This window comes from Leuciscus leuciscus (assembly GCF_965113295.1).
Source record: "Leuciscus leuciscus genome assembly, chromosome: 1".
NCBI classification, from domain to species: domain Eukaryota; kingdom Metazoa; phylum Chordata; class Actinopteri; order Cypriniformes; family Leuciscidae; genus Leuciscus; species Leuciscus leuciscus.
In genome coordinates, this window is record NC_138725.1 from 60,649,432 (window position 1) to 60,663,916 (window position 14,485).

Here is a 14,485-nt window from a genome sequence, read left to right on the forward strand (position 1 = left end):
CCATTTAGTTTACAAAGGCAATATGCCCTTAGTTTTGGGTCAAAGTTCACGCTTGGCTCTGCTGTGCCCTACTCAGCGTGCAGAAGATGGATGACGCGTTTGTGCGCCTCCATTTTGTGACTCAGGAGTAGAGCACGGGACATGACTGATGAAGCTGAAGGAAGAGACATGCATTGAGCTCATTCCAAATGCATTTGTATTATTAATATTATTTTGATCCACATTTAAAGTTATTTTACAATGAACAATCGCACGATATAAGAATAAAAAAGATGACGCTCCACTAACGAGGCATAATCTGACAAACATCACAACAGGCTGTAAAAGGACTTCTGTAGGCCTACTTTAATCGATTTTGTAAGCTAATCAACGATATAAATTATCCTGACACTCAGTGTTGAATATAGTTTACCTAAAATCTGTATACAATTATTCCTCCCTCTCCTCGTCTCGTGTGTTCGCCGTTTCATGAGAGCCAAGTGAACACATGAAGAAACACGCGTGTTCACCCTCTAAAGTCACATTTGAGCTGCTTTTGGAAAATACACATGCTCAATTTAATCAAATAATCACGTTTGTGAATTGATTTTCAAAGTGTGTCTGTCTCATGCTGTTTCATTCACGTTAGCCTCCTGCCACTCACTCGCGGTGGCGGAAAAAGAACTTTTAAAAAACAGCTCTTAAGTTAATAAAGCAGTTCTCACAGTCTATAGCTATTTAAATGGGTCATATTTAATTATACACAATGTGACTTACATTTTACAGTGTTAAAAAAAAAATCAGTGTGCATATTTCTTAATCTTTTACACAGGCTACAAGACAAATAAGACTACGAAAACAGCACTATCAAGGGTATGCAGGTTTAGCCTATAGTTAGGTCGAATTATGCTCGAAGAGCGTGTTTCAACAAAACAAAACAAAAACCAACAGGCCATAATGATTTTTTTTTTCAGACGGCTTAAAAAAAAACAAAAAAAAACATTAAAACAGTTTAGCTCAAATACAAAAATGAGATGTCATGACAAAACAATGTTTAACTTTATAATATAGACAAATTCTTTCATTGTGAATCATGAACATTAACGTACATTACAATAATACACGAAAACATACCCGCCTTTTAAGGCGATGTCTTTTGTTGTAGGCTATGGTTAAGCATTTACGCTACCCAATGCGCACAGCAGGTATAGCCTACATCAAGACGTTTAAGTCAAGCAACACATATACAGGCTCATTTGATTCTCTCATCACACCATACAAAACCAGCCGGACATTTTTTCTGAGAATAACGTGGGCCTGGATAACCATGTGTAGGCTATAGCTACGTTCAGCCATCTTCCACTGACAACGCCCAGTTTACCACAATGTGAACCTCAGTCACATGGGCAGGCGCAGAATGTGCTAGAAAACTATAGGTAACATATAGGAGCCGGATTACCATCCATGTCAGCACAGAGCGGGATGTTGTATGTCGTAAGCATGCTATTGCAAAAATGCATAAAAACCAAGTGCATGTGAAAATTGCAAATAACCCAAAACCATAAAAAAAAAAAAAGGCAGCTGTATAGCTAATGTTGCCATTTTATTTGATGAAATCATTCTCCCATTTGAAACTACATTGCACCGTTGTAGTGTCCGCTGTTATGTAAATGCAATGAGAGATCAACATGCATATGAATTACATTAACCTACAGTTCATGCAACAATAAAGTGCACTATTCCGCGTTAAACGGCAATAACCAGCGCATTTATTGGAGCCACATCGAACTGCCTGCAGTGCAGCAGAAGCAAACGCTCGCGCTTCTGGATCACTCCCCTTTACGGTGGCTTCAGCTTCAGCTTCAGCTTCTCGCAGGCAGTGAGGGGGAGACCTGCCTTCATTCATAAAGTCACCGGGCTACTCGAGAGTACTACAGCGTCGTGAAAGAGGCGGCGCGCGCAGTCACTGTCCCGCCCACCCCGGAGCAACGGAGGGGGTTGGTCGAGAAGAGGAGAGCTGCACGTTGACGAGGAAATGGGGTGTGTGTAACGGAACAGAAACTGTCTCTTACAGATCCGAGCTGTGCATCCACGCTATAAGTGCCAACATGCAGTGCACCTGACTCAGCACGGTTTAATAACGATTTTGTCACGATTGGCATTGCTTCCAGTGCGGTCCTCTTTAAGAGCACATGCTTGTTATTAAAGTAGCCTATGGATTTACCGTGCTCTACCATAAAGATTCGCAAATGATTAGTTTCCATCATGTTCTGGTCATAAAACACGCTATAAAAAGAATGGCAATAATTTACAATAGCTGATTTCGTTAGATTATGAATTTATGAAATGAACATGATTATTTGTATCTAGGCTAAGACTGTAAATCATTTATTCTTTCATATTCGAAGTATCTAGAGTTGCGAGGTGTCATATGATAGCTATTTGGGAAAAGTCAGATAATTTGACTCACTGGAGTGACAAAGTCTGCATTTCTAAAAGATTGCAAAATGTGAATGAACATGCCCTGTGTATGGGAAAGTCTGATATTATCTTAAGGTTACATACATTTCATATAGCCGTTTCCCAAGGCCTACTCAATTTCGACCTGCATAAAGCAGCGTTTACATTTTTTTCTTTTTTTTTTCTTACATGGTCATATATTTCGTAACAAGATAGTCAAACAATCATCAACATGACTGTGTTGTCACATCTCTAGAAGTTTTTCTTGATCCCACATTTGATAGGCTATTACAAACATGAAGGAAAATTAGCATAGTTTACGTAAATTGTCGCCATCATACATAAAACAAGACTTTCTTGTTTTGGATGGCTGGCTAAAACTGAATCTTTGCATGAAGACAAAAAAAAAAAAAAAAAAAAAGTCCCACTTCATCTTTATAAACTGAACAAACAAACCCTGCATCATCAGAGACACTGTTTGCAAATTTAAGTTATTTTCAAAGTCTCTGAACTATTTGAATTAAAAGAAATAAGACAAAAAAAAAGAGAGAAAAAAGGTGTTTCTTTTAATAAATATATGTGACTATCAAATTCATATGGTTACTTTTGTTAATCTTCCTATACATTTTATTTAAACTTATTTACCAATTTACAATTAATCTAACATTGTCTAACACATTTAAAAAAGTATATTCACAAAAATGTTCATTGCTCAATTATTCCATTTGTTGCACTGTTAGAAACAAAATTTTAAGTGTGCACTTTGCACTGCAATGCATGGTAGCAACAGTTTTGCTTTGAATGTAAATTAATTTCACAGATTTCTTCAATTAAAACAAACAAATAATTAAACATTAAACTTAAGGAAAATTTAATTCAACAAAACCAAAAAAATAATAAATAGCAATAAACCAATTTTAATAAAAAAGAAACTAAGGACTCTGAAATGTTGTCTTAAAGTTTATTTTATTAATGCAGTTTAATTACAAGAGCTAAACATCCAATATTTCTCTGACACTTACCTTCTCAGAATCTTTACACAGACAGAAGTTAAACATGTTTCAGAGGGGGGGAAATAAATACCATTCTAAATATAAGGTTCCAAAACAATGATTTACCACTAAATAAAATGTAACAATTTGTAGCTATAATAAATAATAACGTCTAATAAATTGGTTTCTTGTTTTTTCCCCATACAAGTCACAACTATGAAACACTTTGGCATCCTTCTCCACTTCAAAGACCCTCTTCTTTGCAAAGCATGAGGTCATTTATTCATTTGCTGCTTTTAAATTCACCAAACTCTGAAAGTGAACCTCTGGTGAATGGAAGCAACTGACAACATTCTCTTCTCACTGGTGTCTTCACTATCTTTCCTTGCTCCCTTCTTCCATTTACTTAAAATCATTAATGAATAGAAATTGCTCTTTGTATAAAACTTGTATAAAACTATGTTGTTGTTTTTTGGAGGGGGGAGGGGTATTCTTCTTCAAAAGGGTTAAAAAATAAGTAAAAAAAATGCTCAGTAGTCCACAGAACAGGGGCCTCATGAGTAAACACTGAGGATACTGTGGGGAAATCAAAACAAAATTGTCATAAGAAAACAAGTCTAAACAATAAGCTACACAAAGTAACGAATTCAACATGTGACCACATTTTTTTCCTAAACCCTATACTACTATATTAAACCGTATTATATAATCTAGAAAAAAAGAACAGCATTTTTTTTTTTTAAATAACTGTCATCCACAAAACATTTTGTTTTTGCAAGAGACTTCCTTTAAAATTTGAAATCAATTCCTGGTCAGCTCTATTTCACAACACCCTAAGTTGTATCTGAATGGACAGCTTGATTGCACTGAAATTATCAGTTTGACTGCATTGAGTTATCAATTTTCATAAAGTCCACTGAAATGTTGCTCTGAATACTATCACATCAGTCCAAATGAGAAGCACTATCAGCCAGCTTATCTGAAAATATTAGTCAACTATAGGTCAACATACACACACAGCTCTCCTCCACCTGAGAGGAATAAGCTCTACGCTGCATGTTTCTGTATTAAGGGGAAGGTATAACTCCATGTAGGTCTGAGGGGGGTATTGTCAGCCCTTCCCCCTCTCTATGCTTTTAAAATGCATGTGTGTGTGTGTGTGTGTGTGTGTGTGTGTGTGTGTGTGTGTGTGTGTAAAGGGGGGATAGCATGACCATACCAGCACATGCCTGTTATGAGGTCATGTGATCTAGAGGCTCCATTTTAAGTGATTTGGACTAAGAAAGGAATTGCAATGTGGAGGAAGAGAGGGGGGGAGGAAGAAGGATATAGAGAGAAAGAGAGAGAAAATAGCATTAAAAAGAGAAGAACAGTGTTGACTGATCTCTATGGCCTCACGGAGGGGAAAAGGGTGAACACGCCATTTTTATGGTGAATAGCAAAAATAACCAAAAAAATATATACAACTGCAAACTTCTTTTTAGATTAACATTTGACTACTAGCTCTAAAACTGGTAATAGCATTTAACTACAGGAAAAGCATATGGACCTCACTTATAATTTTGCACAGACAGTAACCATTAGGTCCATTCAGCTAATGGAGGGGCAACGATATGGACTGAAAATTATATTAACACCAAAATCAAAACCTAGAGTTCGGGCTAATTCCATTTCAAAGCAAGCAAACATTAAGGTTGCGATGTAAAAGAAGTAGCGACAGATCTTTTCTTCCATATTGTTATGTACATATAAGAGTAATGGTTTATCGCAAAAAAATTATAAAAAATAGGACGGGACTTTGTTGTATCTATCCGTTGATGTTGATTGGATTTTGAGAGGTTGCACCCAAGACTACGGGGTTCAAGCATACCAAATGATTGGAGAAATTTAGCATCTGTCACCAGAAAGAAGTTTCATTTTACTGGAAAATGTAAATGCATGTAAATAAAAAAATTAAACAAGCATGGATGAATCATTCACAATAATATTAACATGCATTTACAAAATAGATGGTGAATTTTAATTTCACGCTGACTTCAAGAGTAGAATTCAGTTCACAGAATGTTCTGTGTATTAGGTGTGAACAGCTAGCAATGGCAGGTCAGCATCAAATTAATATAGTTTTACTGGCACACTGCTCTCTAGAACATACATTATAACCATGCATACATTATGTAAACGCATACATTATTTATACGTACAAAGACAGAGGGAAGATAGTCACTAAAGAGAAAATAAGCTACATTTTCCCTGTTCTAATATGTGGTCTAATGCTCTTGTGATGATTAATACAGAAGTAATGTGATTCTGTAGGACTTGACTCATATCCTCATTTTTAAATTTTCTGGGATTTTTCTCATTTTGAATTATTAATGAAACAGAGAGAGAAAGAGCTTTTAAATGTTCTGTTGCAATGTACAAAAACAAATGGAACCTAATAGGATATTAATTTAGATCATAATTATTTGTAGGTGCAAGGAACAATTATTTCCTTGATCAGTTCACTAAAAGAGTAAAGCTATTAATAGGAGCATGCATGACAAAAGTTGTTGTTTTTTTTAGTGCTGGAAGATGACAACTTCACAAGAAATTATTAGAAGCCACATAGAAATGCAACAAGCCAAGTTTTCCCCCATCCTATGACAGTGACCGGTTTACTTCTATTATAACGCAATTCCACAGAAATGATACTATAAATGTAAGGCTATGTTTCAGTAACAGGAGAAAAAATTACTCAGGAAAATATGACTGCTCTGGGTGATCTATCTCTTAATATAATAACTAAAAAAGCACATGAATGAGTAAATAAGGAGAGAGACTGCATTTCAAAAAGAGATGAAGACATTTCTCGAGTGTGCTATTAAACTAACATTTTAAAAGCACACAAAGTGAGAGGAAAACCAACAACTAGCTATCTTTTATCATTTTCACTTCAAATTCACTTTATTTTCACTAATCGTAAAAATATATAGAAATATTTTCTAAATAATATATAGAATAACAATCATTTTAATTGCTGTGCTTGTGCATGAGCTTGTTTCACCCAAGCAGGATCAGGAGCACAAATAGCACAGGAATTTAAGCCAGCAGCATTTTAACACACATCCTGCAGAAGAACAATGTGCAAAATAGCTTCATTATTTACAGTGCAACAAAACCAATTTGGAACACACTTCACTTAGGCTATTTCGCTCTTAAACAAGCAGGGCATATATTTAAATATGCAATGAGAACTTGAATGAATATTAATCAGTTCAAGGCGCTTGTGTCAACATCATATGTACTATGAACCCAGGCATTCAATACACGTTCATTGGTCCATTTTGGGGGGGGGAAGGGAAGGAAGAAAAATGTAAAGAATTCTAGGACGACCCCCCCCCCCTCCCCCTCCCCCTCCTCACCAGTGTTTATGATGGCGACGCCTTCGGAACGGCCAGTTCAACAGAGAAATAAAGAGTCATTGGGGGGGTGGGGGGTTTGGGGGGGGGTCAAACAGGGAGCACATACTTCAGAGGGCTAAACCACCATGAAGGGTTTTTTTTTTTCCCTTGGGAAACACCCCTAGTCTCACATCTCTCCCACAAGCACCAAAAAACAAAAATACAGAGCCACATGCATAGACTGCTCTGTAATGCCACACTGCGCCGTTCTGTAGAAAAAACACAAACTGAACATTCAAAACAAGACAAACACAAAAAATGTTCGCTTTTACAAGTGATTTGCAAGTAATTCTTATCCAGAACATCATGCCTATCAAAGCAGCACAAATAGCACCATTTTTGTTTTAGTTTTTTGGATAAATGTCAACTGTTCAAACATAAAGTGAAGTTCTTCTGTTTGTTCCTACAGAAGTCAAATTTATTCCATTTTTACAATTTAAATAAATACGTAAATGCTCAAATTCTGTTCCAAATATAACAGTTGGGGTTTTACATTTTAAACATGCTGTAAAAAACTAAATAAATAATATGAATCAGGCAAGACCCTGAAAAACCCGTCCCACATCAACTTGGGCAGCCATGCTGCAAAATGGCGCCAACCAATGATTTGAACTTCAAGCCAAGTCCCATCCACCTGTTCACGCTGCCTCGTGACAGCAAGACTCTGCGGATAATACATTCATCTCCGAACAAATGTTGTCAAATGGAAATCTAGGGAGAAAATGTTCTTATGCGCCATTACTAGTTCCTTGACATTCGAGTTAACAAGAACCAGCTCTTACTTACTCTATTTATCCAAATCCTTCCTCAACACAGGCGCTTATACAGATAAGAAATGCTTATTGGGAGAAATCTCTCAATACAAACAATCACTTTCATTGCCTATTTTAACCCCTTTACACAAAATCATCTATTTTTTGACTAAAAGCCCTTGGGTGTGCTTGTGCTACTGAATGAATAGTCCAAAGATGAGGTAAAGGGACTTCGATCCTTTTCAAATAACACAGCACAGATGGTTCAAAACTGGGAAAGGGGGAGAGAAGAGGACACATTAGTAAGGGGTTAAAATGGGAGGGGTGCTCTTAAAGGCACAGCACACACTTAACCTTCACATTTTTAGTATGTCTACGTGCCATGAGCATTTTTCCTTTGTCTCTCCTTTCTCTGTTCAAAACAACAGCCGTTTTGAGAGAATCGCTCTCCGTAACGGCAGAAAAAGGGAAGCCCACGAGGAAGTGCTGCTGTGCATTCCCTCCTCAATCCCCACCCCCTCTTCTCCTCTCCTCTTCTCTTCTTATCTCCACTCTTTTTTCCTCCTCTCCTCCCTCTTCCTGCTCAGGCAAGCCCTGCAAGTAGGACGTCATATGACCAAACTGACACAAGCGTTTGCCTGCACATTCTGAATCTGCAACCCTGCAAATGGGGGAATCAATCAAAAATGCATGTCTTGCAGCATAAAGACAGACAGCATATGCAACACAGAGGGACAAAGAGAGGGAAAGAGCAAAAGAAAGAGACAGAGACAGACAGAGCATAAGTGCAAGCCAGGAAAAGAAAAGGGGGGAAAAAAAACAGCACGCAAGCAAGCACGCTGCTGGGAGAGAGAGAGCGAGGAAGAATGAGAACGAGGTTGCCTCGTGTGCAGCACCGTCAACGGCTTCTGAGAAACTGCACACAGGTGTTCCTGGCCCCCGATTGGTCGCACCTCCTTCTCCGTAAAAACCCCTCCCCCTGCCTTCTGTAGTACTACGATCACAAGCGGAGATGGAGAGAAAAGGACACAGAGAAGAGGAGGGAGGGAGCCAGCGAGAGAACGAGTGAGGGAGAGAGAGGACAGATCAGGCAAGTGTGGCTTCAGACTGCCTGAGCATGCAATCGCAACACGCTCGTTTATTTACCCGGCCAAACGCTGTGATTCGATTCAAATCCGAAGCTTTCTCTTTTCTTTCCCCCTTTCTCGCTGAATCCACTTTGCAAAGGTCTGGTGAGACGTAGCTTCTTTAAATGCACAAATCCTTACTTGGGAGTTGCTTTTTCAAAACTGCTATTATTTCAAAGAGAAGATACCCAGCTGTAAGCCAGTAGTTTTTTCCTCCAGTTAAATCAACCAAAGAATGTGTTAGATATTAGGTGCATTACTTTGTATTTAAAGAAAAACAATACCACATAAAATGCAAGATAGCAGACAATTCATTTTTTGTTCTTTAAAATGATAATTATGTTCTAATTTAATCAAAGTAGGTGTGACAGCAAACATGGGCCATGGTAAGTGTTATTCTCTAGCTTTCTCCTAATTTAAGCACCTGAAAGAAAAATCAGCAGAGTTTTACTGAACGGTTATAATATGGAATATCATGAGACAAAATCATCCCAACAGGGAGAACCTACAAACGCTACACATACACACACTTCAACAGGTCTTTCCTGTCACTATTTGTCAATTAACCTAAAGAATAGTTCTACAAGCGTCAGTAACACAATTTTTTTCCTACTACTCACAAACACACGCAGAAAACCAGATGTGCAGCATTGTTTCAGACTGCCGTTTTGAAAATAATAATTCACTTTTCACAGTTTTTTGTTTTGTTTTAATAGTATATTTAAAATACACATATCGGTTGGAGTTCTATGCTAACAATTTATGAAATTGCACCATACTGGCCTCTTGCACTACTTCTCTGCTGCATTGTTTAGTACACAAAAAATGTGCAAGTGCCAAAATGTGTCAATATACATCCTTGTTCTGATACTATGAGAATTTTTTAAAGGCAGCAAAACCCATGTTGCTTTCTTGATCTTGATATATAGGTGTTTACAAGGCGAAGGGAACGTGCAGAGTTGCATTTGGAAGAAGGGGGAAGGGCAATTGTTACACTTTTAACACCCGGTATTGTCATAAAGGTGTGGCTCTTCCCCTTGTCTAAAAATCTCTCCTGCCTAAGAACTTCAAAAGTGGCCCATCAACCCCATTGCAAATGGCCCCGTCACACCAATGCAACATTACATAAAGCAGGGAGAAACTCAAGGCGTGAGACATGGAGCCGCCCACACAGCTCTATGCACAAAACATTATGGCTTACTCACTACAACCTCTATGGTCTTCACTGTATTCTTTGCTCACATTTAACTTCAGTTTTACCAACAAATACCTTACTTTAAACAACCAGATAAAAATGCTCTTAATACCAGCTATTGGTGGCCTTGATGTTTTGACAAGGATTATTTGTTTATTTGCAACAATAAGAGGTCTTCAACAAAATACATTTCTGATTTTACGTATGAGCACTTACATAAGACAGACCCCATGTTACCAAACACAAGGGGTGTGCACAATAGGAAAGGATCTGCTCTGACGCCCTACCCCTCCCCAAATCTTGTTACTCATCCTGCATCCACACATCTCCAAACCAACAAATGAAACTTACAGCACTTTAAAATGTGAATGCACAAATGTGTAAAAAAATTAAATAATGATTTGGTCAGAGTAGCAATCTCACCAGCACATAATAAGCATACAAAACAACAAAGGGTCAAAGCAACATATGCTGACTTGGGGGTGTGCATTGTTTTTTAAAGTCCCGCACCTCAGAGGCCAGCCCCACAAAAAGGTTTATCAAGATGGCGACAAGTAACAGTTCCACTCCAATTAACAGTTCTAATTCATTTTCCACAACTCTGTGTTTTGTGTGTGTGTGTGTGTTCTGGTTACTTGTAATTTTCAAAAATCAAGAGAACCACACAGCGTCTCACTAGGGCAGACTATACGAATTCTAAAATTAGCATACGCACACAGGGGGAAAAAAGTCCCTTAAGTATAAACGTAAATGACAAAATATGCGCATTTAAGAGCAAAACGTGTTTTAGCTAAAATATATCACCTAGCAATTATATCCAGGATCATCTCACGGATTAGTAAACTGTTTTACATGCGCTATCAAATGAACACGTATAGGCTATGTATTTGCACCCATTCATATGAATACCCCAGTGCTTTCAAACGGAGCCTGCGACAGAGGGATACATTGTGCGCCATTTTCTCAATTGCTGACGTTGGTTACTCTTCACATTAATGGCGACCACGTGTCATACTATCAGTGTAACGTTGGCCTCCCAACACTAATCACAACGTATGCCATTAAGGACCATTTAAAACATATATTCGTTACACAATCATTAATAACAATTTAAAAAAGTGTGCTTGATCAGTATACATTTGGATACACATTCTGCGTCTGCGTCACACATATACAAAAAAATAATAATAATCAAAAACAGCTATTATATACATATAGTGTAATATCAGGACTTCCGTAACTGTTGCAACGCATTGCATACGTTTTCTCACAACACGCCTGTCAGCAGTAAACAGATTTATAGCTAAAATGCGTAAACATGGGGAACACAAACAAAGCGCTAGTTCAACTTTTCAGAAAGCGGTCCCTCAAAACAACATAGCCTACATTTATAAACTGTACCTACCACAAAATGTTCCAAACATATATGAGAAAACGAATTAAACATTAACTGCAAATTGTGTAATTATATTATTTAGCACAAATTATTGTCCTCACATGATGCAACATTTTAAAGCACTATACCCGCGACTTACGTCAGGTGTAGTTTGGACGTTTAAGAAAAATGCGTTTAGGGTGTAAAGGGGTAAGAAGGAGAGTTGATTTGGGTGGGGACGAAGGAGATGAGACCTTTTTGTTCCACATTAACAGTCTTCTGTGCGCCATGCAAGCTCCCAGAGCACAAATAAATATATTTCTGAAGATGATTTTAATTTCAAACAACAAAAGTTGTGCTCTGACATTCAGATTTACTCATAACTATCGTCAGAGATGCGGATAGATGATCGTTTAGGCAACAATTCTTTAAAACTGTCCAGTTTGTTACACACATAGGCATCGCTTTGTTTCTCCTGCGCTGAAGCGGCGTTCCATACGAAGTATCCTTTAAATATCCGCACAAAAGTAACAACAACGATGGTGTTCCAAAGTAATAGCAGCTTCTAAACCACAGCGGGCTAGAAAACTAAATCTGTGTAGCATGAACCGTTTAAACGAATCCATCACCGAGGCCTAGGCCTTGCAGTAGGCCAAGGCCTAATCAACAGGGAACAAGTGATTGAAATGACACGGAGAACAGCATTGTATATGTTTTACAAATATACACGCATATGTCTAACGCAGGATATAGCGCTGTAGTAACTATTAATGTAACAGCACGTGGTGTAACGCTAAGGGCAAATGCCACTTGAACACCCAAGCACAGGCTATAACATACATCACGTGAAGAGAAACAAAGAATATTCTCATATAGATAGATATACACTCAAAGTAACAGCAACTTAACTGTGTCAATCAAACATATCCACAATTTAAGCACACAGCGAGATCCTGGGGACATAGTAGGCTACACATGTGTACTACCGACACAACATACATTCAGCTTTTACATACAGTATGCAAACAATTGTTGAATGAGAAAGCAAATACCTCTGCTTTTTAGGGACAGAATGTTCGACCTCAATTCGTTTGCCGTGAAGTTCCACTTTACCTGGAAAAGGGAAACAAATTATTTTTTTTCTATTTTTTTTAAGCCCAACTAACAAATTATGCCACCATCTTACTTAAAAGGCCCTCACAATCAAAGTCGACTTAAAAAATTACGTTGCATTAAAAGATTAAATATGTGCCTTAAAGATTTGTATATAGCCAATGCTTCGTTATACTTTCCTGTGTTAAGAGAACGGTATTTTTTACTGTACAACTTGCTTTGCGAATGGCCTAATGAGCTTTCGAGGTTGCAAAGGGTAGGCCTACGTGTTGTAAAAAGTAATTAAACAAATATTTTATTGTTTTTTGTTTGGCACTGGTTAAATTACAGAATTCGTAGGACGCTTTCAAGGGTCACTGATCAGGGCTACACAAACTATTTACGTCAACTGTGACAGAATACATAGGCTATGTGTATATAGCCTATTATCTGTCTAGTTGAGACCTAAGAGGTATATAGCGATTAAAAGAACAGCTGAAGATTAATTAATCTCGACCCTGACTTCATGTGGTTGATATAGTTTTAACTGGATCCATATCGGCATGGCGACCTTCGTGCTATAGAGCACACGTCACATGCTACATATGTGGAGAAGCGAGGAGATACACATTTTGTGGTCTGTAGGACAGATGCAGTGAAATTGCATTGTTGAAATCAGCATATAAGAATGCTATATGGGTGGATATATTAAAGACACGAAAGTATCCCTCAGTATTGTGCCTGTTAACTCAATAGGGGCTTCAGGAAACATGTTTCATTTTAGCTCCACTGGCCTATTAGCCAAAAGGGGGAGGGGTGAGACCTGATTCTATAGCTGTGCCGGGTAGGCTGGACTAAACCTAAAGACTGAGTTTAGGAGAACCACGTCCTACAGCTTACAACCACAACGACGCTAAATGTAGGCTACAATTATTTATCAGAGTAGAATATAAAGCACGTTTTAAACCTGTCAGAGCAGAGAAAGTAAGTAAGTCGTGGTTGATGTGTGCATGAATGCTTTCAGTGTCTGCAAACACTCTGCACTTAAAAAGTTCACTATCTCAGGTACCTTTGCACTATAGAGCCTTACATTGCCCTGACTTAAATGGCAAAACAAGTAGAATCATCAATTCACTTTCACAATATTCTCGAAATCTTTAGTAAAACAGTAGAATTTGAATTCTAAACAACCCAAACGCGCATGGGAGGTTAACAAGAGTAAGTCATTAAAGAAAGGCCCGTTAAATTAAATTAACTCACCAGAAAATGTTTCAATCGCTTTCATTGCCCATTGGTCGTCCGGGCAATCAACAAACGCATAGCCAGTTTTCATGAGAAACTGTCCAGAGTATGGAATCTTGTAATCTTCAAAGGTTTTAACCAAGTCTTCTGCGGTGACGTTTTCATTGAGATTTCCAATATATAGCTTGTTCATCGTGGAAAAACTGTAACGCTCCCCCCCAAAAATAGAAATGAAAATAAAAACTTTCCGTCAAAACGTTCTTATTTTTGAAAAAGGACCAAGACACTCGCAGATATATAAAATCGTGCAAATGTCAATCGGTTGGAATTAAAAACGTGTAGAGAAAAAAAAAAAATCAAACAGCAAGACAATCCAAAATAAAAAGGGGAAAGTTCGACTAACAGTAACGTTGTAGTCTGATTAAGTCCTGCAGGCGAGTGGTAAATATTCTTCACTGTAGCAACCTTCGAATTCCCAGCACGCTGTAGAAATGACAACAGTTTGAATTAAGCTGATGTTTGTTACGATGGAATAGTGGTGCGAGTAGCCTATGTATATAGCGGGATCGGGAGAAATTCTTTCCTCTCGCTGCCCCTCAACCTAAAGCTGTACCCTGCACTGTCACACAGATCCTACCGCTTGGCGATGGCACCGCCTCTAAAGCCGAGTCGAATTTACTAAAAAAAAAATTGTTTGCAAAGAAGAAACCACGTGGTCTCAGAGTAGCTAGAGAAGGGGCCGGTCCTCCTCTCTCTCTCTCTCTCTCTCTCTCTCGTGCGCGCGCGCTCCCCCTCTCTCTCAAGCTGGTTGTGCTTGGAAAGACAGGAACA

The 14,485-nt window shown here is 38.2% G+C and overlaps 1 protein-coding gene across 3 annotated transcripts in view; it reads right to left on the reverse strand.

Moving 5' to 3' along the window:
- igf2bp1 (insulin-like growth factor 2 mRNA binding protein 1) overlaps window positions 1-14,485 on the reverse strand; it is a 39,944-nt gene extending 25,459 nt beyond the window's left edge. For 2 of the 3 annotated variants that reach the window (XR_014205598.1, XM_082167769.1), the window contains exons 1-2: window positions 13,673-14,477; window positions 12,373-12,433 (exon numbers count right to left, since the gene is read on the reverse strand). Coding sequence is in view for 2 of the 3 variants with exons in the window: in XM_082167769.1 (XP_082023895.1) it covers window positions 12,373-12,433; window positions 13,673-13,847 (236 nt within the window). In the remaining variant the exon portion in view is untranslated. Of the gene's footprint in view, window positions 1-12,372; window positions 12,434-13,672 lie in introns of all 3 variants that reach the window. The other variant, XM_082167770.1, reaches the window with a different exon arrangement.